The 26,658-nt window shown below is 44.2% G+C and overlaps 1 protein-coding gene across 1 annotated transcript in view; it reads left to right on the top strand.

Moving 5' to 3' along the window:
• The window catches only part of LOC115124911 (DNA-binding protein SATB2-like), a 75,695-nt gene extending 70,089 nt beyond the window's left edge, over positions 1-5,606 (top strand). Inside the window, 1 exon segment of the mRNA XM_065013319.1 lies at positions 2,708-5,606. Coding sequence (XP_064869391.1) covers positions 2,708-3,361 — 654 coding nt within the window. The 3' untranslated portion in view covers positions 3,362-5,606.
• The last annotated feature ends 21,052 nt before the right edge of the window (positions 5,607-26,658 follow it).

A 26,658-nucleotide genomic window follows, 5' to 3' on the forward strand; every position in this document is an offset into this window, starting at 1 on the left:
AAAGACAGGCTCAGTCACACACACACACACACACACACACACACACACACACACACACACACACACACACACACACACACACACACACACACACACACACACACACACACAGAGTGACTCATTCACTCCCCAGGCCTGGTGACACAGGAGAGAGAAGGAAGAAAACACACACCGATTAACAGGAAAGATGAAGTCATGCAGAAAACCAACAGAAAACTGTATTTTCCGTCATTACATATTTATCTGTGTGTTAATGGTGTCTCCGGTGGCAACATACTGTCCCAGGCAGCCCCAACACACACACAGACTCATACAGCAAAACACACACACATACACTCCCCACCCCTGGTCTGCCTGTAGCCCCAAGAGAACCAGCCCTCATTAAGGCTTTAGCTGAATATTTCATGTAGTATAATTCTTTCATAGTTCTGCATCTCTGTAATTCGCCTTGATTTGCGTTTAAAAGGAAACTTTTTCTTTAATGCAATGAACTCTGATGTTCCCTGGTCGCAATTGAAAAAAAAAGGGAGAACAGTTTGGATGAATATTGAATTATGCCATGAGAAGAATGACTTCCATCCTCAGTCTACAGTACTTTGTGGATGGAGGGGCGGTAAGGAGGGATGGAGAGATGGAGGAGTGGAGGCTCAGTTGGATGGGTAGAGGGTACAGAAGGATGGAGAAATGGAAGGATTGGAGGGGTAGAGGCTCAATTTAGAGGGGTGAAATGGTTGAGGGGTGATGGGTAGAGGGGACAGAGGGCATGGGGTCAAACAGAGAGGAGGGTTTCATGGCTTTAGCAGGATTGAGGTTGATTTGGAGTTGGAGTCATGTTTGCTTGGCACTGACTCTCTTCATTAGTGTCCCTCTGCATTAGAGAGAGAGAGAGAGAGAGAGAGAGAGAGAGAGAAAGAGACCGCACTGGATTAAGGAACAACCAGTCAGCCCACTGTGTTTCTGCGTTTGGCTCGGCTCTCTCACGCTGCCACGGAGCCCAGCCCAGCGACCAGGCCTCTGTGTGTGTGAATCCATCCAAGAGTCGCCATCTGTGAAAGGAGTAGAGAAATGACTATCTGGGGTCTGAGTCTATATGAGTGTGTGTGTATTTGTGAGTGTCTCTTTGTTCCTGGTTGTGATAAAGGGAAGGTAAGGGGGGGACGGGGGTAGTGTGAGTACGTGTGTGTGTGTGTGTGGTTGTGAGGAGTGTGTGGTCCACATTAGGTCAAAGGGGAGTGCTATTTTCATCCTGTCTTTTCCCTCTTTCCACCGCTGTCACCAGTCCTTCTCATTCCCTCGCTTTGTGTGGCTGCTATTTGTTTCACACAGACATAAAAAAAAGATAATAAACGTCAGAAAGCGGAAAAAAACACCCAACCTACACTCTTCCTGTAAATCGCAACCCTCAAACAGCCCCCACAAGTGAAATCGGAGCAATTTGATGGTCTGGCCTGCCCTCAATATTATTTAAGTAATACCCTGTTATTATTGAAGAGGGAGAGAGAAAAGCGAATGACTATTATCTTTGTGGGTCCTTTAATTTTAATGCACCACAGATTTATAGCTTAGCATTCCAGAGCAGAGGCACAGTGGCTGGGCGGGGGCCTGGGGCCGTGGTGCCCCACCCTGGTCATAAAGCCAGTGTGACAGTGGGATAGCAACGCGCCACAGAGCTCTGTGATAGCTAGCTGGCTCTCTGACACTCCTCATGCACCAAACAAGACAACAGGACAACAACACTAGTACCTCACTGACTCCCCTGACTCCCTAGGTCTGGCTTTGATCACCTCTCACCTTTACTTATCTCGAGTCTGTCCCACTAACACTCAAACTCCTCGATCTCTCCTTTGCTCGACTCTTTGCCCTCTCGTTGCCCTCTCGTTGCCCGACTCTTTGCCCTCTCGTTGCCCGACTCTTTGCCCTCTCGTTGCCCGACTCTTTGCCCTCTCGTTGCCCGACTCTTTGCCCTCTCGTTGCTCGACTCTTTGCCCTCTCGTTGCCCTCTCGTTGCCCGACTCTTTGCCCTCTCGTTGCCCGACTCTTTGCCCTCTCGTTGCCCGACTCTTTGCCCTCTCGTTGCCCGACTCTTTGCCCTCTCGTTCTTACTTCTGCCCCTTTGTTTTCTTCTCTCTGTCCTCCTCACTCCTCCTTCTGCCCTTCTTCTCTCCCCTCCACCCCGCGCTCTTCTTCTTCCCCCAGTCTACCACCTATTATTTAATGACCCCACTTCCTCTAATGCCCCCTTCTCCCCCAGTGTTGTTAATGATCAGTGTGTATTTGCGTAACACCAACCAGACAGGAGGCGAGACACATGTCCCTCTCCCCCTCAGCTGTTTATCCTCTGGCTCTGTCTGGTTAAACCGTCATGGTGGTAGAGCTGGCAGAGCAGGTGGTTGGAGTTTTACCACGAGCAAATCTTACATCCAGGTCAGAGGTCAAAGGTCTACGACACAGGTGCTATAGTAGTTAGTCTCTCTGTGATGGTATTTGAGCTATGAAGCTATGTTTGGCTTTACCCTGGGTTCAGCTAATGCATATCTCTGTTGAACTTAGCTCAGGCAATGGGCATTGCTGTTGTTGAACTTGTTAACCTTGTTGAACTTTTTGTTGACCTCTGACCCCTGTAGAATGCCTATACTGTTGAGTGGTGCGTAGCTTTGATGAGGGGTCACTGAGCCCCACTAATCAGCTGTACCTGCTTTCTCACCAGGCACTGCACAGACAACCCCCACAACCCCTGAAGGACCACTCCCCGATGCGCGAGGACCCCATGCCCCTCCAGGGTAACGATGAAGAGTCCCCGAATGTTGAAAGAGTCAGTTCAGGAGTCGGTGGTGGCGTGGTCATTAAGAAGCCTCGGTCGCGCACTAAGATCTCTCTAGAAGCCCTAGGCATCCTGCAGAGCTTCATCCAGGACGTGGGTCTTTACCCGGACCAAGAGGCCATCCACACTCTGTCAGCCCAGCTGGACCTGCCCAAGCACACCATCATCAAGTTTTTCCAGAACCAGCGCTACCACGTCAAGCATCACGGCCGGCTGAAGGAGCTGGGGGAGGGGGGCGGTGGTGTGGATGTCAGCGAATACAGAGACGAGGAGCTCCTCTCCAGCTCAGAGGACCCTGAGTCCAGCGAAGACGGTCATGAGGAGATGTACCCCACTACAGAGAGGGAAAGAAGGGGAAGCAACCCAGCAGGTTCAGCCCCTGCCCTGGCACCAGCCCAGCCTTCAGGGACCAGCATGGGGGCCATGGAGGAGGGCAAGGACAAGGGGAATTCTCATGGTCTGAGTGGGGGCCGAGCCAGCTCCCTGCCCCCTGGTAGCTCCTCATCCAGCCCCAGAGAGCAGGCTGACTTCCAGAGATAGAGACCCAGAGACCAGAGGAGATGCAGAAAGAGAGCGAGACCCAGACAGACAGACAGACAGACAGGCAGACAGACAGACAGACAGACAGACAGACACAGACAGACAGACAGACAGACAGACAGACAGACAGACAGACAGACAGACAGACAGACAGACAGACAGACAGACGGGAAGAGAACAGGAACTAAAGACTGGTAGAGGGGAAGAAGGGCATCGATGAGACAATGACACACTGATACATGCACAAACACACACACACACACACACACACACACACACACACACACACACACACACATACACATATATATATATATACACAGAAATACAGACATATGGGGTCCAACGGAGACTTCATCAAAGAGTGATTTAAGTGAAAATACAATATGTTACCTCAGCAACATGAAGCAGGGAAATGCCATGAAACAGCTGTCATGTGTTACAGTTAGAATAGCCTGTTCAGTAATGTTGAGCCACTAGTCAGAGAGAAAAACAAACATACACACACATCCCACCCCTGGCCACAACAGGAACTTGCCACATCAACACCACTTTTGAATTGAGCCAATTCCAAAACTCAGCTTCACCCAAGAGGGTGGGCTCTCATCTGCTCTGTCCAATGACTGCTCTCTCTAATGTCTCAACCACACCCACATAGAGAACACTTGTCCTTACTTCGATGTTGGGTCTTGGGTCAGGCCCCTAACTGACACTCATAGACTGAATACTGGGGGCCTGCTCAGACCTCTACTATCCCATAGTCCCTTGGTTCCATATGCAGACTCCAGATGTACAGCTCATCACTAGCTGGCTAAGGAGTTTTTAGGGCGGCTGTGGCTTTCCATCACCTCCTCCCCCTCTCCACCCCTCCATGACAGGACTCCTCTAGTCTTTGGTCTTTGACAGTGGTGGCAGGTTGTGTGGGTGGGTGGCTGCATCGCAGGTGGGTTTTGGGTGGAGGTAAGAACAGTGGTATGGGAGAATTCACCAATGATAAACAAATATGGTTTGTCAAAGTCCACAATTGAGCTTTATGGTCTTTTTAAAGTTGGAATCGCCACTCCCAACCAACCCACTCCTGTCGCCATCCCTCAATGGAGCAACCACACCCTACCTAACTCCCTACCCCCTACATCCAATATGGATTATTCTCATCTCTCCAGCACTTATCCCACACTAACAATGTTTGTATGTCCACCACAGTCTCTCCCTATCTCCTCCAGTCATGCCTCAGCCCAGTCTCCCCCTCTTTACTCCTTTGTGGTGGTTTACAAGGAGGTAAACCTATCGTGGTTTATGCGGACATAAGAGAGACAGAGGACAGCCTTGTGAGGACATGAAGACCCAGCGGTGTGAAAGGACACTCAAGGCTACAGTTACTCTGGACTGTACCCCTGCCTACCCCCCCTCGACCTATGTGGAGAGAAACAGGGAGGGACACAACAGAACGGAGATTCAGCAACCAAACAATCAGTCACTTTATGTGCGGTAGCCCACCACTTCACTCTTCCTCTCTCGTTCCCCGTCCCTCGTCCCTTCCCTCTTTCTCTCTCTCTATAATTGGTGCCTACAGTGTGCCGTTCCGCCACACCTACCCGCACTTAACTCCTCCACCCTATTTATTGCTATCTTTATCCATGATTATTATTATCATTATTGTTATTATTGTTGTTATTACGGTTGTTATTGCTGTCATCGCTGTTTATTTTTGGTTCTATTTTCATGGCTTTAATATTGGCTTTCCGAGCACTGTGGTTGTTTTGGTAACGAGAGACGTTTTTGAGACATGAGAAACACACACTGCCAAAAGAAGAAAATGTCCTGTTATGTAAAAACTTAGATGAATTTTTCCAAAGAAAGAAAGACTTGGGCAGAAACGGGAGTCAAATCCAAAAATGAAACGAAACAACGAATAAACTGTGCTTTTGCTGCAGATGGTGACAATCTAACTTCTTTGAGCAATTGGAAAACATGGCAGGCTTGTTTGTTAAACCCATATCTGAATGTGGGTACTTGTGTCAAAGTATGCATCCCAAAAGGCACCCTATTCCCAATGTACATGAAGTGCACTACTTTTGACCAGACCCTGGAAAAACGTAGTGCACTATATGGAGAATAGGGTGCCATGTGGGACACAGTCAAAGTTACAGAGGAACCATGAGGTATCTGGCTGTCTAGGCAGCTGCTACTGAGATGACATGCCTTGTACTCTTATCAATCATCAATACATTGTGTTTTATCTCTATGATTCTGTCAATCTTTAATTTTCAGTGTTAAATCATGTGTCTGCATATCCAATGTCATGTCATACAGTGAGAGCCACCCCATAGACACAGTCACATCCAGATAGTGGTTAACAACAGCAATCCCTTCCCAGTCATGTGGAGCACTTCAAACTCAACTTCATACTCAACTCAAACACACACACACACACGCACGCACGCACGCACGCACGCGCGCACGCGCACGCACGCACACACACACACACACACACACACACACACACACACACACACACTCTTACACCTCCAACACACACACGCCCACACGCACGCACGCACACACACACACACGCACGCACACACACACACACACACACACACACACACACACACACACACACACACACACACACACACCCCCCCCACACACACACAAACACACTCACAGAGCAACTGTGGCTAGCCCTGCATTTCTCCAAGCCAATCAATTAGAGGCCTCCCTAAACCCTCATGGCTGAGGTTTCTAATAAGAGGCATTGCAGTGACAGTAATTCACATGGAAACGCTGCTGGCTGACTGGCTGGCTGGGTAGCTAGCTGGTTGGCTGTGCTCTCAGACTCAGTGCAGCTCTCTCCCTATCCCATGAGGGGCTACTATGGCTCAGTGGCCCTGCACACTCAACCCTGAGTGACTGACTGCTCCCCAGACACCAGTCACACAGACCAGCCTCGGACCAGGGCCATGTTCATTAGGAATGAGAAATATGGAATATAAGCATTCATATTTAGTTTAGTGTCACTGAATACCCAATCCTATCAGTGGAGGCTCCTCAGAGGAGGAAGGGGAGAACCATCCTCAGTGAATTTAATAAAAATAAGAATAGCGAAACATTTAAAAAGTGATCCTTTTTAGATAAAACTATACTAAATATATTAATGTCACCAAATCATTGATTAAAACACACTGTTTTGGAATGAAGGCCTACAGTAGCCTCACAGCACTCTGTAGGGTAGCACCAAGGTGTAGCCAGAGGACAGTTAGCGTCAGTCCTCCTCTGGGTATATCGACTTCAATACAAAAACTAGGAGGCTCATGGTGCTCACCCCCTTCCATAGACTTACACAGTAATTTTGACAACTTCTGGACTACGTCCTCCAACCTATCAGAGCTCTTATAGCATGAACTGACATGTTGTCCACCCAATCAAAGGATCAGAGAATAAATATAGTACTAAAAGCATAAGCTACAGCAAAATGTGGTGAGTAGTTGACTCTAAGAGAGAGAAAGACAATAGTTGAACAGTTTTGAAGGAGGAGAGAGAGAAAGAGGGAGCAAAATACATTTTGTCATTTTTTTCACTTTCAAATACTCAAGCACCCAGCTCAAACAGAGGGATGCTACAGTAGGTTCGCTAGCTGGCTATGACTATCCAACACTGGAACTCAAGGTCAAGGTAAGCTTTTGGTTTTAGAAATGTATTGCCACCACCAGTGTAACTGCTAAACTGCTTACTGACTGTACTGACTGTACTGTACTGTGCTGTGCTGTACTGTACTGTACTGCATGATTGTAGCGGCATTACTAATGCATTAGTTCTATTAGTTATGTTGACTAAGACATTAGTTTAGCTAATATGATGACAACGATGTAGACTGTGTGTAGCTGTTAGCGGTTATGATATAGTTTGGGTTTTTCACCTGGTCACAGACAGCTGATATGTTGTGTTTTGAAGTTCACAAGCGAAGAAAAATTGTCAAATCAAATCAAATGTATTCATAAAGCCCTTTTTACATCAGCAGATTTCACAAAGTGCTTAAACAGAAACCCAGCCTAAAACCCCAAACAGCAAGCAATGCAGATGTAGAAGCACGGTGGCTATAAAACAACTCCCTAGAAAGGCAGGAGCCAAGGAAGAAACCTAGAGAGGAACCAGGCTATGAGTGGTGGCCAGTCCTCTTCTGGCTGTGCCGGGTGGAGATTCTAAGAGTTCATGGCCATCAAGGCCAGATTGTTCTTCAAGATGTTCAAATGTTCATAGATGACCAGCAGGGTCAAATAACAATCACGGTGGTTGTAGACGGTGCAACAGGTCAGTATCTCAGCAGTAAATGTCAGTTGGCTTTTCATAGCTGAGCATTCAGAGGTCGAGACAGCAGGTGTGGTAGCGAGAGAGGGAGAGTCAAAAAACAGCAGGTCCGGGACAAGGTAGCACGTCCGGTGAACAAGTCATATTAGCAGGCAGAACAGTTGAAACTGGAGTAGCAGCACGACCAGGTGGACTGTGGTCAGCCAGGAGTCATCAGGCCAAGTAGTCCTGAGGTATGGTCCTCTGGGAGGAGAGGGAGAGGGAGAGAGAATTAGAGGAACGAACACTAGTAAGCCAGTGTCTCAGCCCACGTGATAATAATAGTAGACTACACTCAATTATAGGACCTACTGAAAAGATGAATCTTTAGTCATAACTTAAAAGTCTGCAACTCTCACATGGATAGGGAGACCATTCCATAAAAAATAGCTCTATAGGAGAAAGCCTTGCCTCCAGCTGTTTGTTTAGAAATTCTAGGGACAATAAGGAGGCCTGCGTCTTGTGACCGTAAGGTATGTACAGCAGGACCAAATCGGAGAGATAGGTAGGAGCAAGTCCATGTAATGCTTAGTAGGTTAGCACTTAAACCTTGAAATCAGCCTTAGCCTTAACAGGAAGCCAGTGTAGCGAGGCTTGTACCGGAGTAATATGCTAACGTTTTTTCTCGCAGCCGTGTTTAACACTTAACTGAAGTTTATTTGGTGTTTATATGGGTAGCTGGAGAGTAGAGCATTGAAGTAGTCTGAATTAGAATTGACAAAAGCATGGAATAGCTTATCTGCAGAATTTTTGGACAAAAAGGTTCAGATTTTTGTAATGTTACGAAGATAGAATATTCTTGATAGTTTCATCAAAAGAGAGATCAAGGTCCAGATTAACGCAGAGGTCCTTCACAGTTTTATTTGAGACGACTGTACAACCATCGAGATCAATAGTCAAATCCAAAGTACATCTCTTTGTTTCTTGGGACCTAGAATTATCATCTCTGTTTAAAAGTAAAAATTGCCTCCATCCACCTCCTTAGGACTGAAACACAGGCAATTTTGGGGCTGTAAAAGTGAAAGTTGACATTGTGTTTCCCAATGACATCACCAGTATCCGCAAAACACCAGTATCCGCAAAACACCAGTACCCACAAAATACCAGTCTCAACGTCAACAGTGAAGAAGCGACTCCAGGATGCTGGCCTTCTAAGCAGAGTTCCTCTGTCCAGTGTTCTTTTGCCCATCTTAATCTTTTCTTTTTATTGGCCAGTCTGAGTTATGGCATTTTCTTTGCATCTCTGCCTACAAGGCCAGCATCCCGGAATCACCTCTTAACTGTTGATGTTGAGACTGGAGTTTTGCGGGTACTATTTAATGAAGCTGCCAGTTGAGGACTTGTGAGGCGTCTGTTTCTCAAACTAGACAATATTGTACTTGTCCTCTTGCTCAGTTGTGCACCTGGGCCTCCCACTCCTCTTTCTATTCTGGTTAGAGCCAGTTTGTGCTGTTCTGTGAATGGAGTAGTACACAGCATTGTATGAGATCTTCTGTTTCTTGGCAATTTCTCGCATGGAATAGCATTCATTTCTCAGAACAAGAATAGACTGACTAGTTTCAGAAGACAATTATTTGTTTCTGGCCATTTTGAGCTTGTAATCGAACCCACAAATGCTGATGCTCCAGATATTCAACTAGTCTAAAGAATGCCAGTTTTATTGCACAGTTCTCAACTATGCTAACAGAATTGCAAATAGTCATTTACAACATTAACTATGTCTACACTGTATTTCTGATCAATTTGATGTTATTTTGATGTTAAAATTAGCTTTTCTTTCAAAAACAAGGACATTTCTAAGTGACCCCAAACATTTGAACAGTAGTGTAGGTCCGGAGAAATGTTGGACAAAACCCACTGAGTTGATGATGGCTCTGAAAGCCTTTTGGAGTGGGTCTGTGGACTTTTCCATGTGAATTTTTGTTGTTGAATATTATCTGCCATGACTACAAGTCTGAACTCAGTGAGGAACGCTGTATACGGCCCAGGAGGCCTGTAACAGTAGCTATAAAAGTGATTGAGTAGTGATTGAGCTGCATAGATTTCATGACTAGAAGCTCAAAAGATAAAAACACAGTATTTTAAAAATGTATATACACTTCATCAACACCTCCGCCTTTGCGGGATGCGCGGGGGATATGGTCACTAGTGTAAGCAGGAGGACAGGCCTAATTCAACACAGTAAATTCATCAGGCTTGAGCCATTTTTCAGTCAGGCCGATCACATCAACGTTATGATCAATGATTAATTCATTGACTATGACTGCCTTGGAAGTGAGGGATCTAACATTAAGTATCCCTATTTTGAGATGTGAGATATCACAATCTCTTTCAATAATGACAGGAATGAAGGTCTTTATTCCAGTGAGATTGCTAAGGTGAACACTGCCATGTTTCGTTTTGCCCAACCTAGATCAAGGCACAGACAGCCTCACTGGGATAGCTGAAATGGCTGTGCTAGAGGCAGACTCCACTAATCTGGCATGCTGGCTAACAGCCTGCTGCCTGGCCTGCACCCTAACTGAGAGGAGGAAAGAGCGTAGATGCGAGAAGGAATACAACGTGGCTGTTATGAAAGTGCACTGTGTTTACGTGTGATCAGGGGTGTATTCATTCCGCCGATTCTGTTGAAAACCGTTTCGTAAACAGAAACAAACAGAATGAAGCGGAGATAAACATACCTGAATTTGTTCAAAAGAAACTATCGTTTGCAATTGTTGGACTAATGATTGCACCATAGATCAGTTAGATACAGACAACAGTGTGCAAGGGGGTATTGAATGTGTCCATGTGTCACTGTCTGTCACCTCAACTTTTTCTCTCGACATGTGTGCACCAACATTGTAAACTTTGAGTATCATGTAGCAGCCTAAACCTATTGATTTTACATTGAACTGGCTGAAGGGAATATGAATGACAGTCATCCAATATGCTGTAATAGATATAAGACCATGCTTCTAAAAACAATGGTCCTCCCTGCTCTTAAACGGCACCGACCGCCGCTGCAGTCTATGTACATGTTGCCAGTGCGTTACTTGCCCAGCTCTTCCACACTCCCTCAGGTTTTCTTAGACCTCTCGCCCATTAGTGTCTTTCAGTCCCATTTTGTCCCGTAAACCAGTGAGAACATTTGGATCTGTGCTGTTTGATTGGAGCTTCAATCAGGAGCTATTAGCAGCTATCCCAGACCCAGGTGGTCTTTGTGTGAGTGAGTAAAGTAAAGTAGATCACCTGCAGGGTTATTGTGATTACTCAGTGGGCTATACCCAACCACACCATACTTATACCTGTCAGTCAAAGCTACTGCCCCACCCATGTCATTACTGGCAGGCCTTCCATACACATGCACGCACGCAGACACACACACACACATGCACTGCACACGGACTCAGACAAGCAGACACGTATACACACACACAACGTTACACTAATGAGTCCCGGCTCTGATGAGAGAGGAGGGGGGGTAGCCAGAGTCTTGTGTTTAACCTGCCACAGGGGGTGGGCACACACATTGTGTGAGTGCATGTGTACGTGTGTATTCCCCTCCCTCTCTCCTTCTCCAGCTCCATCATATAGTCATCAGAGAGACGCTTGACTAACAATAGAAGCCAATGTTCCTGATGAGCTGAACGGTCAAGGTCATGTTCCAATCTCTCTTTCTTCTTCTCGTTCTTTTTCTCTCTCTCTTACTGTTCTCCTCCTGACAGAGGACAATAACAACTCACGCTGTGTAATTGGGCCTGATACTGACGCCCATCCTCTATGGCTGGGCAGGCAGGGCTAGAGGGACACTTCTCTGTGTGATGCTGCCATCAGAACACTCAATCAGGAAAAGACAAACACACAATCACTTACTGCACATACAGTACATTCACACTCATGAATAGACCCACTTCCTGATAGCATGCTGTGATGGATCTTCCATTTTGTTGCAGTTTGATTCAGTCAGCTTTGACATCGCCACAACTTTACAGAATTCAGATCGCTGTTGTTGTTGTTATTGTTGTTTTGTGTGGGATGGGGAAAGGGCATTTATTTGAGTTTTGTTTTCTTGCAGTACCTTTTGACTAAGCACAATGTTCTCCTTAACCTTTCTGAAATGCATTCAGACGGGTCACTAATAGTTCTCATTCAAATGATCAGTTCTGCAGGTATCATTCTTTTCCTTCATCAACTTCATCATTGCCAACAATGTGAATCAGGATTTCTGTCTGGTACTTTTTGCATTTCCTGTTTAATCATACCAGTTATCACTAAGTGATAATTAGAACTTTTAACATATGTGCATTAATGTTAAGGCTCTTATGTTTTGTTTTGTTTGTTCGGTTGATATTTTATTTTTCAAATTGCTGTCGTTGTTTAAATAAAATGCATCCAATGAAAAGAAGACTATTGTTTTGTCGGTTTGTGTTTTGAGCCAGACTACGGTTTGTGTTTTGAGCCAGACTACGATTTGTGTTTTGAGCCAGACTACGGTTTGTGTTTTGAGCCAGACTACGGTTTGTGTTTTGAGCCAGACTACGGTTTGTGTTTTGAGCCAGACTACGGTTTGTGTTTTGAGCCAGACTACGGTTTGTGTTTTGAGCCAGACTACGGTTTGCAACTGCACATGGGGACAAAGATCCTACTTTTTAGAGAAATGTTCTCTGGTCTGATGAAACAAAAATAGAACTGTTTGGCCATAATGACCATCGTTATGTTTGGAGGAAAAAGGGGGAGGCTTGCAAGCCGAAGAACACCATCACAACAGTGAAGCATGGGGGTGGCAGCATCATGTTGTGGGGGTGCGTTGCTGCAGGAGGGACTGGTGCTCTTCACAAAATAGATGGCACCATGAAGAGGGAAATTATGTGGATATATTGAAGCAACATCTCAAGACATCAGTCAGGAAGTTCAAGCTTGGTCGCAAATGGACAATGACCATAAGCATACTTCCACAGTTGTGACAAAATGGCTTAAGGACAGCAAAGTCAATGTATTTGAGTGGCCATCACAAAGCCATAGAAAATGTGTGGGCAGAACTGAAAAAGCATGTGCGATCAAGGAGGCCTACAAACCTGACTCAGTTACACCAGCTCTGTCAGGGGGAATGGGCCAAAAATCACCCAACTTATTGTGGGAAGCTTGTGGAAGGCTACCTGAAACGTTTGACCCAAGTTAAACAATTTAAAGGCAATGCTAACAAATACTAATTGAGTGTATGTAAACTTCTGACCCACTGGGAATGTGATGAAAGAAATAAAAGCTGAAATAAATCATTCTCTCTACTATACTTCTGACATTTCACATTCTCAAAATAAAGTGGTGATCCTAACCGACCTAAGACAGGGAATTTTTACTTGGATTAAATGTCAGGAATTGTGAAAAACTGAGTTTAAATGTACGTGGCTAATGTGTATGTAAACTTCCGAATTCAACTGTATGTATCTGCATGAGGTCCATAGTTTATGTCCATTCTTGGTATTGCATTAAATAATATTATGTCTGATCTTCAAAGCTAGTATTTGAGAGTACTCCGCCTTTATAACTAAACAATGCTATGTTGTCTATAAAAGGCTGGATGAGGTCTGGGGTGGAGAGGAAGTGGGGATGTGAGGAGTTTGGGAAAGCCATGGTATGGCCACAGGAATCAAATACTGTGTTATTTGTACATAACGACAATCAAAGCAAACCAGGATCTGAGAAAAAAACGACCCATGAGACCGTTTTGGGGTGGAATTGACTGGAAACAGTCCGTCACTGATGACAATGTAACTTTCCTTGTTTATTCTGTACAGAAATGCTTCTTAGAAAACAGTTACGTTTCTTAGGAATACACCATGGGTGTTCCAAAGCCGAATTACAAACAAACTCTGTCGCCAGCTCCCTCTAGATTGGCAGACACTTTATGGTTCAGGCTCAGGCTCTCTTTTTAATAAACCACATTTTTCAGAAGAAACCCCCTGACTAGTAGAGACCATAATGACCATTATGTAACATGACATATATGAGGCTTTAAGTAGCCACCAACTTGGACTGAATATGAGCAGTACTGACTAAGGTGATCGCTAGCATTTTCTCCACTAATAACCCTGTTCAGACTGCGTGTTCCAAGTTATCACTCCTGCCCATATTCCAGACCTCCAGCGTCCAGCCACCTCAGGATTCTCGAACCCTAGGACTCTCACCACCTGCAGTACCCCTCCTCCTCTCAGGCAATATCTTCTCCCCCTCTTTCTCTCTTTCTCCTCTTCTCTATTCCCCTCCCTGTCCCTCCCATAGCTGGCCCCTAGCCACCTCCCACCCTTCACCCCTGTGCCTCCTTCTCCTCCCCTGTCCTCTCCTCACCCTCCCCCCTCCCCTCTGTCATTCCTCTCCCAAGCTCTGCAGTGCTGTCTATCTGTCCTCTGGGTTCCTCTGGTTTTCATTCAGCGCCAGCCCCCCAATCTCCTAATTGAACTCATTATTCGCTCAATTGGCAGGCTTTAACCCTTTGTGCCGCAGGTCCTGGAGCTGGTTGTCATTAGCCAGGGGATTTACATCGCAATGGAGGGGATCGGCGATGGCAGCGGGGTAGAGAGCTTTAGGGGTGTCGGAGTGAAACCGTCGCAAGCCTCACAGGATTTGTCAGTGATAAGTATCCCTCAGCCTTTTGGATTAGAGTTAGGGCTGTTTGGGGAATGGGGAGACAGGAGTGTCACAGCATGGTGGTCAGACCACCCAGAGATCTGTGGTTCTATTCTGCTGTATAGTACTCTGCTCTCTCTAAGCTGACTGCGGGCTGAGGAGGAGGACTGCGTTCTCTCTCCACCTCCCTCCCTACCTCCCCCAAACTAATGAGTTCTGTCTGACTGAGACCCTGGAAAGGATGGTGTCCACCTGGTTCCTGGAAGAACAACACTACCGGTCAGCAACAACCAGGTTAGGGTTGAACCGGGGTGTGGAAATTAAGCTAGGGTCTCCTCTAACGCAGTAAATATTTTCTGTTTATATAATTAGCCAACCACAGAGAACTGCATGTCAGGAAGCATTAGGGGCCCATGTGGCCGTGGTTTCTAGTGGACACCATAAACAGCATCATTGTTTCAGACTGAGAGGTTTAGATACCATGTTGTGTTGTGTAGGAAAGCCCAAGCGGTCTGTAGGGCTGTATGTGGGGTGTTTACGATTAGTAGTGACAGGAGGGTGGGAGATATGTCAACTTTGGACTCTAGTAGTCTAATTTTGGCAAACAACACTTTCCATAGCTTTTAAAATGGTTCCACTCCCTTAAAGTTATACATGTGGAACAAGAACCATAGGCCTAGATCAACCAGCAAGCCTGATAATAAAGTACGAGTGAGAGACACTTGGAGCCAGGGTCTGGGCAGTGAGATTGACAGGCTCTGTGTGCCCAGGGACCCTCCGGCAGCTGTGAGGGCACTGCTGCTCAGTATTAGGGTATTTTGAGGGTGTGATTAGATGCCATTAGAGGTGAGGGGGGGCGGGGCGTGGGGGGGATAAGGATGAGAGGGGGCGCAGGTGTTGCGCTAACCGTTATTACCCACAATGCAGCGGCTCTCTGTGGAGATGGCTCACACACCTGTGATCTCCCACTGACATACAGACAGAAACACGCATGCGTGCACAGTATCGCACGCACACACACACACACACACACACACACACACACACACACACACACACACACACACACACACAGCATTGATGAGGATTTGGAAGACTTTTGAATTCCACAGAAAGTACATCGATTTCGAGTCCAATCGCTGTCCTGGCTCTAGACTAGGTAGATTCTATTTACCACAGATAGAGCATCTCTCATTCTTGTCAGTGAATCAATCTTCATCATGTCAGTGTGAACAAGTGAGGGACTGAGGGAAATGTTATCCGTCACGGAGGCCTGTCCCATGGGGCCTTGCTCTGCAGCAACAGGACAGCTGTTAGCGTGCGGTGTGCTGGAGTACATCAGCTCTAATGCACTGTTGAACAAAGACCATGGGTCCCATAGACAGGTGACAGGGGACTAGAGACAGGGATGGGATAGCAATACTACAACAATCATTACTGTACTGTACTGTACTGTTCTGTCCGTTTCTGTCCTTGCTGAGAAGAATTTAGAAATGAATGATGTGTTATTGTCTCTGTTCGATGATTGGAGTCTGCTTTCTTGGTCTCGAGTCTAAATGAAGACGGTTTTCAACAGAACCTACATAAGAATACTCAGTGTTGTAAAGTACTTAAGTAAACATACTTTAAAGTACTACTTAAGTAGTTTTTGGGGGTATCTGTACTTTTACTGCGCTACATTTATAAAGAAAAGAATGTACTTTTTACTCCATACATTTACTCATCACATTTTGAATCCTTAGTAGGACAGGAATATGGTCCAGGAATATGGTCCAGGAATATGGTCCAATTCACACACTTCCAGTTATCAAGAGAACATCCCTGCTCAACCCTACTCTGATCCGGCAGACTCACTAAACGCAAATGGTTCGTTTGTAAATGATGTCTGAGTGCTGGAGTGTGCCCCTGGCTAATGGTACATTTGAAAAACATGAAAATGGTGCCGTCTGGTTTGCCTAATATAAGGAATTTGAAATGATGTATACTTTTACTTTTGATACTTAAGTATATTTAAAACCAAATACTTTGAGTCATTTTCAATGAAGGTATCTTTACTTTTACTAAAGTATGACCATTAGGTACTTCTTCCATCACTGAGAACTCTTTTATCAAACAGTGTTCAGGGAAACTGTATGTATTTTTTAAATCATTTTTGAAGAATTGATTCGATATGACTCAAATGACTCATGTCAAGTCTGATGAAGAAGGGAATATTCTTTCTTTAATTTAATTATGTAAGTGCTCAGATTTACTGTCGATTAAAGAAGTTGGCTGTGGTTGAGTTGCCTTTGATTTGTCTAATCCTATCACGATCTTTGCAGCCACAATCTCCAATATAAGAAGACTAACAGATGCTGCAATTAAAAATATATCACACCAACCACATCGCTTTAAATCCTGGAATAACTCATCTCTACTGTGCTATTAAAGATACATGAGGAGAGGAAATGTAATGACTTCATCCATGACAAGACTTAGCCACCACTTCAGTTGAAATAGTAGCACACATCTACTGTACACTGAAAAGGATCATTCATTCCAAATAAATCTGAAGAAAGGATCCTAATAATCTAAAGAAAGAGAATGACTTTAGGGTTCAAATCCTAATAATCTAAAGAAAGAGAATGACTTTAGGGTTCAAATCCTAATAATCTAAAGAAAGAGAATGACTTTAGGGTTCAAATCCTAATAATCTAAAGAAAGAGAATGACTTTAGGGTTCAAATCCTAATAATCTAAAGAAAGAGAATGACTTTAGGGTTCAAATCCTAATAATCTAAAGAAAGAGAATGACTTTAGGGTTCAAATCCTAATAATCTAAAGAAAGAGAATGACTTTAGGGTTCAAATCCTAATAATCTAAAGAAAGAGAATGACTTTAGGGTTCAAATCCTAATAAATATTTCCACACTATCAGTGGTATTGTCAAAGTTCTGAATGTACAATTTGCCTGACTTAGATTGTGAAAGGGAATTAGTAAGAATTGTAGTGTGGGATTAAAGGAGAGAGTGGTAAATTGTCCTGATTGAAGGTTAACACATGGCGGAGGGATGGAGGGAGGTTGTGAGATCAGTGTCCCCCTGGATGTCTGCTCTCGCCCCAGGCCATGGGATGTGGTGGGGGTGGTGAGGAGCAGGTGTGTAGGCGAGGGGTGCCTTAGGGTGGTGGTGACCCTCTCTCAGCTTTAGCCTTGCCCGCCTCTGATGTCTCCTGACTGGGTGGCACGATGCTGGGAAAGGGCTGAGGACATCACAGGACATCCCTTCACACACACGCAACCATGCACGCATGCACACTCATAGAATGCTGAGAACAGGGCTCAGGATGTCAGAGCACCAGAGCAGGTCAGCACCAGAGCAGGTCAGCACCAGAGCAGGTCAGCATAGTACAAATGACAGATAATATGCAGTTCAGGGGCTATGTTGTTGAACATAGCCCCTCTCTCTACCTGTACTCTCGATCTCTTCTTCTCTCTCTACCTGTACTCTCTCTCTCTCTTCTTCTCTCTCTACCTGTGCTCTCTCTCTTCTCCTCTCTCTACCTGTACTCTCTCTCTTCTTCTTCTCTCCCTACCTGTACTCTCTTTCCTGTACAAATCTTGCTGCTGTGATGGCACACTGTGGAATTTATCAAAATTGGATTTGTTTTCAAATTCTTTGTGGATCTGTGTAATCTGAGGGAAATATGTCTCTCTAATATGGTCATACATTGGGCAGGAGGTTAGGAAGTGGAGCTCAGTTTCCACCTCATTTTGTGGGCAGTGAGCACATAGCCTGTCTTCTCTTGAGAGCCATGTCTGCCTACGACGGCCTTTCTCAATAGCAAGGCTATGCTCACTGAGTCTGTACATAGTCAAAGCTTTCCTTAATTTTGGGTCAGTCACAGTGGTCAGGTATTCTGCCGCTGTGTACTCTCTGTGTAGGGCCAAATAGCATTCTAGTTTGCTCTGTTTTTTTGTTAATTCTTTCCAATGTGTCAAGTAATTATCTTTTTGTTTTCTCATGATTTGGTTGGGTCTAATTGTGCTGCTGTCCTCTCTCTCTCTACCTGTACTCTCTCTCTCTTCTTCTCTCTCTACCTGTACTCTCTTTCTCTTCTTCTCTCTCTACCTGTACTCTTTTTCTCTTCTTCTCTCTCTACCTGTACTCTTTTTCTCTTCTTCTCTCTCTACCTGTACTCTTTTTCTCTTCTTCTCTCTCTACCTGTACTCTCTTTCTCTTCTTCTCTCTACCTCTCTCTCTCTTCTTCTCTCTCTACCTGTACTCTCTCTCTCTTCTTCTCTCTACCTGTACCTGTACTCTCTTTCTCTTTCTTCTCTCTACATGTACTCTCTCTCTTTCTTCTTCTCTCTTTACCTGTACTCTCTTCTCTCTCTTCTTGTACTCTCTTTCTCTTCTTCTCTCTCTACCTGTACTCTCTTTCTCTTCTTCTCTCTCTACCTGTACTCTCTCTCTCTTCTTCTCTCTCTACCTGTACTCTCTTTCTCTTCTCTCTCTCTACCTGTACTCTCTTTCTCTTCTTCTCTCTACCTGTACTCTCTTTCTCTTCTTCTCTCTCTACCTGTACTCTCTTTCTCTTCTTCTCTCTCTACCTGTACTCTCTCTTCTTCTTCTCTCTCTTCTTCCTGTACTCTCTCTTCTCTTCTTCTCTCTACCTGTACTCTCTTCTCTTCTTCTCTCTCTACCTGTACTCTCTCTCTCTTCTTCTCTCTCTCTTCTCTCTCTCTTCTTCTCTCTCTACCTGTACTCTCTTTCTCTTCTTCTCTCTCTACCTGTACTCTCTTTCTCTTCTTCTCTCTCTACCTGTACTCTCTTTCTCTTCTTCTCTCTCTACCTGTACTCTCTTTCTCTTCTTCTCTCTACCTGTACTCTCTTTCTCTTCTTCTCTCTCTACCTGTACTCTCTTTCTCTTCTTCTCTCTCTACCTGTACTCTCTTCTCTCTTCTTCTCTCTCTACCTGTACTCTCTTCTCTTCTTCTCTCTCTCTACCTGTACTCTCTCTCTCTCTCTTCTCTCTCTTACTCTTTCTCTTCTTCTCTCTACCTGTTCTCTCTTCTTCTTCTTCTCTCTCTACCTGTACTCTCTTTCTCTTCTTCTCTCTCTACCTGTACTCTCTTTCTCTTCTTCTCTCTACCTGTACTCTCTTTCTTCTTCTCTCTCTACCTGTACTCTCTCTCTTCTTCTCTCTCTACCTGTACTCTCTTTCTCTTCTTCTCTCTCTCTACCTGTACTCTCTTTCTCTTCTTCTCTCTCTACCTGTACTCTCTTTCTCTTCTTCTTCTCTCTTTCTCTTCTCTACCTGTACTCTCTCTTCTTCTCTCTCTACCTGTACTCTCTTCTCTTCTTCTCTCTCTACCTGTACTCTCTTTCTCTTCTTCTTCTCTCTGTACTCTCTTTCTCTTCTTCTCTCTACCTGTACTCTCTTTCTCTCTCTTCTCTCTCTACCTGTACTCTCTTTCTTCTTCTTCTCTGTACTCTCTTTCTTCTTCTCTCTCTCTCTTTCTCTTCTTCTCTCTCTACCTGTACTCTCTTTCTTCTTCTCTCTCTACCTGTACTCTCTTTCTCTTCTTCTCTCTCTACCTGTACTCTCTTTCTCTTCTTCTCTCTCTACCTGTACTCTCTTTCTCTTCTTCTCTCTCTACCTGTACTCTCTTTCTCTTCTTCTCTCTCTACCTGTACTCTCTCTCTCTTCTTCTCTCTACCTGTACTCTCTTTCTCTTCTTCTCTCTACCTGTACTCTCTTTCTCTTCTTCTCTCTCTCTACCTGTACTCTCTTTCTCTTCTTCTCTCTACCTGTACTCTCTTTCTCTTCTTCTCTCCTGTACTCTCTTTCTCTTCTTCTCTCTCTACCTGTACTCTCTTTCTTCTCTCCTGTACTCTCTCCTCTTCTCTCTCTCCTCTCTCTTCTTCTCTCTCTACCTGTACTCTCTTTCTCTTCTTCTCTCTCTACCTGTACTCTCTTTCTTTCTCTTCTTCTCTCTCTACCTGTACTCTCTTTCTCTTCTTCTCTCTTTCTCTCTTTCTCTTCTTCTCTACCTGTACTCTCTTTCTCTTCTTCTCTCTCCTGTACTCTCTTTCTCTTCTTCTCTCTCTACCTGTACTCTCTTTCTCTTCTTCTCTCTCTACTGTACTCTCTTTCTCTTCTTCTCTCTCTCTCTCTCTTCTTCTCTCTTTACCTGTACTCTCTTTCTTTCTCTTCTTCTCTCTCTCTTCTTCCTGTACTCTCTTTCTCTTCTTCTCTCTCTACCTGTACTCTCTTTCTCTTCTTCTCTCTACCTGTACTCTCTTTCTCTTCTTCTCTCTCTACCTGTACTCTCTTTCTCTTCTTCTCTCTCTACCTGTACTCTCTCTCTTCTTCTCTCTCTACCTGTACTCTCTTTCTCTCTTCTTCTCTCTCTCTCCTTTCTCTTCTTCTTCTCTCTCTACCTGTACTCTCTTTCTCTTCTTCTCTCTCTACCTGTACTCTCTTTCTCTTCTTCTCTCTCCTCTCTCTCTCTCTTCTTCTCTCTCTACCTGTACTCTTCTTTCTACCTGTACTCTCTCTCTTCTTCTCTCTACCTGTACTCTCTTTCTCTTCTTCTCTCTACCTGTACTCTCTTTCTCTTCTTCTCTCTCTCTACCTGTACTCTCTTTCTCTTCTTCTCTCTCTACCTGTACTCTCTTTCTCTTCTTCTCTCTCTACCTGTACTCTCTTTCTCTTCTTCTCTCTACCTCTCTCTCTGTTCTCTCTTCTCTACCTCTCTCTTCTTCTCTCTCTACCTGTACTCTCTTCTCTTCTTCTCTCTCTGTACTCTCTTTCTCTTCTTCTCTCTCCTGTACTCTCTTTCTCTTCTTCTCTCTACCTGTACTCTCTCTCTCTTCTTCTCTCTACCTGTACTTTCTCTTCTTCTCTCTCTACCTGTACTCTCTTTCTCTTCTTCTCTCTCTACCTGTACTCTCTCTTCTCTCTCTTCTCTCTCTACCTGTACTCTCTTCTCTCTTCTTCTCTCTCTCTCTTCTCTCTACCTGTACTCTCTTTCTCTTCTTCTCTTTCTCTTCTTCTCTCTCTACCTGTACTCTCTTCTCTCTACTTTCTTTCTCTCTTCTCTCTCTCTACCTGTACTCTCTTTCTCTTCTTCTCTCTCTACCTGTACTCTCTTTCTCTTTCTCTTCTCTCTCTACCTGTACTCTCTTTCTCTTCTTCTCTCTCTACCTGTACTCTCTTTCTCTTCTTCTCTCTCTACCTGTACTCTCTTTCTCTTCTCTCTCTGTACTCTCTTTCTTCTCTCTCTACCTGTACTCTCTTTCTCTTCTTCTCTCTCTACCTGTACTCTCTTTCTCTTCTTCTCTCTCTACCTGTACTCTCTTTCTCTTCTTCTCTCTACCTGTACTCTCTCTCTCTTCTCTCTCTTCTCTTCCTGTACTCTCTTTCTCTTCTTCTCTCTCTACCTGTACTCTCTTTCTCTTCTTCTCTCTCTACCTGTACTCTCTTTCTCTTCTTCTCTCTCTACCTTGTACTCTCTTTCTCTTCTTCTCTCTCTACTGTACTGTACTCTCTTTCTCTTCTTCTTCTCTCTCTTCTACCTGTACTCTCTCTCTCTTCTTCTTCTCTCTACTGTACTCTCTTCTCTTCTTCTCTCTCTACCTGTACTCTCTTTCTCTTCTTCTCTCTCTACCTGTACTCTCTTTCTCTTCTTCTCTCTCTACCTGTACTCTCTCTCTCTTCTTCTCTCTCTGTACTCTCTTTCTCTTCTTCTCTCTCTACCTGTACTCTCTTTCTCTTCTTCTCTCTACCTGTACTCTCTCTCTTCTTCTCCTGTACTCTCTCCTTCTTCTCTCTCTACCTGTACTCTCTTTCTCTTCTTCTCTCTCTACTCTCTCTTTCTCTTCTTCTCTCTACCTCTACCTGTACTCTCTTTCTTCTTCTTCCTCTCTCTTCTTCTTCTCTCTCTACCTGTACTCTCTTCTTCTTCTTCTCTCTCTACCTGTACTCTCTTTCTCTTCTTCTCTCTCTACCTGTACTCTCTTTCTCTTCTTCTCTCTCTACCTGTACTCTCTTTCTCTTCTTCTCTCTCTACCTGTACTCTCTTTCTTCTTCTCTCTACCTGTACTCTCTTTCTCTTCTTCTCTCTCTACCTGTACTCTCTTCTCTTCTTCTCTCTCTACCTGTACTCTCTCTCTCTTCTTCTCTCTCTACCTGTACTCTCTTTCTCTTCTTCTCTCTCTACCTGTACTCTCTTTCTCTTCTTCTCTCTCTACCTGTACTCTCTTTCTCTTCTTCTCTCTCTACCTGTCTCTCTTTCTCTTCTTCTCTCTTCTACCTGTACTCTCTTTCTCTTCTTCTCTCTCTACCTGTACTCTCTTTCTCTTCTTCTCTCTCTACCTGTACTCTCTTTCTCTTCTTCTCTCTCTACCTGTACTCTCTTTCTCTTCTTCTCTTCTTCTCTCTCTAACTGTACTCTCTTTCTCTTCTTCTCTCTCTACCTGTACTCTCTTTCTCTTCTTCTCTCTACCTGTACCTGTACCTGTACTCTTTCTCTTCTTCTCTCTACCTGTACTCTCTTTCTCTTCTTCTCTCTCTACCTGTACTCTCTTTCTCTTCTTCTCTCTCTACCTGTACTCTCTTTCTCTTCTTCTCTCTACCTGTACTCTCTTTCTCTCTTCTCTCTCTACCTGTACTCTCTTTCTCTTCTTCTCTCTACCTGTACTCTCTTTCTCTTCTTCTCTCTCTCTGTACCTGTACTCTCTTTCTCTTCTTCTCTCTCTACCTGTACTCTCTTTCTCTTCTTCTCTCTCTACCTGTACTCTCTTTCTCTTCTCTCTCTCTACCTGTACTCTCTTTCTCTTCTTCTCTCTCTACCTGTACTCTCTCTCTCTTCTTCTCTCTCTACCTGTACTCTCTTTCTCTTCTTCTCTCTCTACCTGTACTCTCTTTCTCTTCTTCTCTCTCTACCTGTACTCTCTTTCTCTTCTTCTCTCTCTACTCTCTTTCTCTTCTTCTCTCTCTACTGTACTCTCTTTCTCTTCTTCTCTCTACCTGTACTCTCTTTCTCTTCTTCTCTCTCTACCTGTACTCTCTTTTTCTCTCTTCTTCTCTCTCTACCTGTACTCTCTTTCTCTTCTTCTCTCTCTACCTGTACTCTCTTTCTCTTCTTCTCTCTCTACCTGTACTCTCTTTCTCTTCTTCTCTCTCTCTCTTCTTCTCTCTACCTGTACTCTCTTTCTCTTCTTCTCTCTCTACCTGTACTCTCTTTCTCTCTTCTTCTCTCTACCTGTACTCTCTTTCTCTTCTTCTTCTCTCTACCTGTACTCTCTTTCTCTTCTTCTCTCTCTACCTGTACTCTCTTTCTCTTCTCTCTCTCCTCTCTTTTCTCTTCTTCTCTCTCTACCTGTACTCTCTTTCTCTTCTTCTCTCTACTGTACCTGTACTGTACTCTCTTCTCTTCTTCTCTCTACCTGTACTCTCTTTCTCTTCTTCTCTCTCTACCTGTACTCTCTTTCTCTTCTTCTCTCTCTACCTGTACTCTCTTTCTCTTCTTCTTCTCTACCTGTACTCTCTTTCTTCTTCTCTCTCTACCTGTACTCTCTTTCTCTTCTTCTCTCTCTACCTGTACTCTTCTCTCTCTTGTACTTCTCTCTTCTACCTGTACTCTCTTTCTCTTCTTCTCTCTCTCTTTCTTCTTCTTCTCTACCTGTACCTGTACTCTCTTTCTCTTCTTCTCTCTCTACCTGTACTCTCTCTCTTCTTCTCTCTCTACCTGTACTCTCTCTCTCTTCTTCTCTCTCTACTCTACTCTCTTTCTCTTCTTCTCTCTCTCTACCTGTACTTCTCTCTTTCTGTACTCTCTTCTCTTCTCTACCTGTACTCTCTTTCTCTTCTTCTCTCTCTACCTGTACTCTCTTTCTCTTCTTCTTCTCTCTACCTGTACTCTCTTCTTCTCTCTCTACTGTACTCTCTTCTCTTCTTCTCTCTACCTGTACTCTCTTTCTCTTCTTCTCTCTCTACCTGTACTCTCTTTCTCTTCTTCTCTCTCTACCTGTACTCTCTTTCTCTTCTTCTCTCTACCTGTACTCTCTTTCTCTTCTTCTCTCTCTACCTGTACTCTCTTTCTCTTCTTCTCTCTCTACCTGTACTCTCTCTCTTCTGTACTCTCTACCTGTACTCTCTTTCTCTTCTTCTCTCTCTCTCTCTTTCTCTTCTTCTCTCTCTACCTGTACTCTCTCTCTCTTCTTCTCTCTCTACCTGTACTCTCTTTCTCTTCTTCTCTCTCTACCTGTACTCTCTTTCTCTTCTTCTCTCTCTACCTGTACTCTCTTTCTCTTCTTACTCTCTCTACCTGTACTCTCTCTTCTCTCTCTCTACCTGTACTCTCTTCTCTTCTTCTCTCTACCTGTACTCTCTTTCTCTTCTTCTCTCTTCTACCTGTACTCTCTTTCTCTTCTTCTCTCTCTACCTGTACTCTCTTTCTCTTCTTCTCTCTACCTGTACTCTCTTTCTCTTCTTCTCTCTCTACCTGTACTCTCTTTCTTTCTTCTCTCTCTACCTGTACTCTCTTTCTCTTCTTCTCTCTCTACCTGTACTCTCTTTCTCTTCTTCTCTCTCTACCTGTACTCTCTTTCTCTTCTTCTCTCTCTACCTGTACTCTCTTTCTCTTCTTCTCTCTACCTGTACTCTCTTTCTTTCTTCTCTCTCTACCTGTACTCTCTTTCTCTTCTTCTCTCTCTACCTGTACTCTCTTTCTCTTCTTCTCTCTCTACCTGTACTCTCTTTCTCTTCTTCTCTCTCTACCTGTACTCTCTTTCTCTTCTTCTCTCTCTACCTGTACTCTCTTTCTCTTCTTCTCTCTCTACCTGTACTCTCTTTCTCTTCTTCTCTCTTCTACCTGTACTCTCTTTCTCTTCTTCTCTCTACCTGTACTCTCTTTCTCTTCTTCTCTCTCTACTCTCTCTCTCTTTCTTCTCTCTACCTGTACTCTCTTTCTCTTCTTCTCTCTCTACCTGTACTCTCTTTCTCTTCTTCTCTCTCTACCTGTACTCTCTTTCTCTTCTTCTCTCTCTACCTGTACTCTCTTTCTCTTCTTCTCTCTACCTGTACTCTCTTTCTTTCTTCTCTCTCTACCTGTACTCTCTTTCTTCTTCTTCTCTCTCTACCTGTACTCTCTTTCTCTTCTTCTCTCTACCTGTACTCTCTTTCTCTTCTTCTCTCTCTACCTGTACTCTCTTTCTCTTCTTCTCTCTCTACCTGTACTCTCTTTCTCTTCTTCTCTCTCTACCTGTACTCTCTCTCTCTTCTTCTCTCTCTACCTGTACTCTCTTTCTCTTCTTCTCTCTCTACCTGTACTCTCTTTCTCTTCTTCTTCTCTGTACTCTCTCTCTTCTTCTCTCTCTACCTGTACTCTCTTTCTCTTCTTCTCTCTCTACCTGTACTCTCTTTCTCTTCTTCTCTCTCTGTACCTGTACTCTCTTTCTCTTCTTCTCTCTCTACCTGTACTCTCTTTCTCTTCTTCTCTCTCTACCTGTACTCTCTTTCTCTTCTTCTCTCTCTACCTGTACTCTCTTTCTCTTCTTCTCTCTCTTCTTCTCTCTCTACCTGTACTCTCTTTCTCTTCTTCTCTCTCTACCTGTACTCTCTTTCTCTTCTTCTCTCTCTACCTGTACTCTCTTTCTCTTCTTCTCTCTCTACCTGTACTCTCTTTCTCTTCTTCTCTCTCTACCTGTACTCTCTTTCTCTTCTTCTCTCTTCTCTTCTACCTGTACTCTCTCTCTTCTTCTCTCTCTACCTGTACTCTCTTTCTCTTCTTCTCTCTACCTGTACTCTCTTTCTCTTCTTCTCTCTCTACCTGTACTCTCTCTCTCTTCTTCTCTCTCTACCTGTACTCTCTTTCTCTTCTTCTCTCTCTACCTGTACTCTCTTTCTCTTCTTCTCTCTCTACCTGTACTCTCTCTCTTCTTCTCTCTCTACTGTACTCTCTTTCTCTTCTTCTCTCTCTACCTGTACTCTCTCTCTCTTCTTCTCTCTCTACCTGTACTCTCTCTCTCTTCTCTTACCTGTACTCTCTACCTGTACTCTCTTTCTCTTCTTCTCTCTACCTGTACTCTCTCTCTCTTCTTCTCTCTCTACCTGTACTCTCTTTCTCTTCTTCTCTCTACCTGTACTCTCTTTCTCTTCTTCTCTCTCTACCTGTACTCTCTTTCTCTTCTTCTCTCTACCTGTACTCTCTTTCTCTTCTTCTCTCTCTACCTGTACTCTCTTTCTCTTCTTCTCTCTCTACCTGTACTCTCTTTCTCTTCTTCTCTGTACTCTACTCTTCTTCTCTTCTCTTCTTCTCTTCTTCTCTACCTGTACTCTCTTTCTCTTCTTCTCTCTC

The sequence above is a fragment of the Oncorhynchus nerka genome, linkage group LG3 (assembly GCF_034236695.1).
Source record: "Oncorhynchus nerka isolate Pitt River linkage group LG3, Oner_Uvic_2.0, whole genome shotgun sequence".
Lineage (NCBI taxonomy): Eukaryota > Metazoa > Chordata > Actinopteri > Salmoniformes > Salmonidae > Oncorhynchus > Oncorhynchus nerka.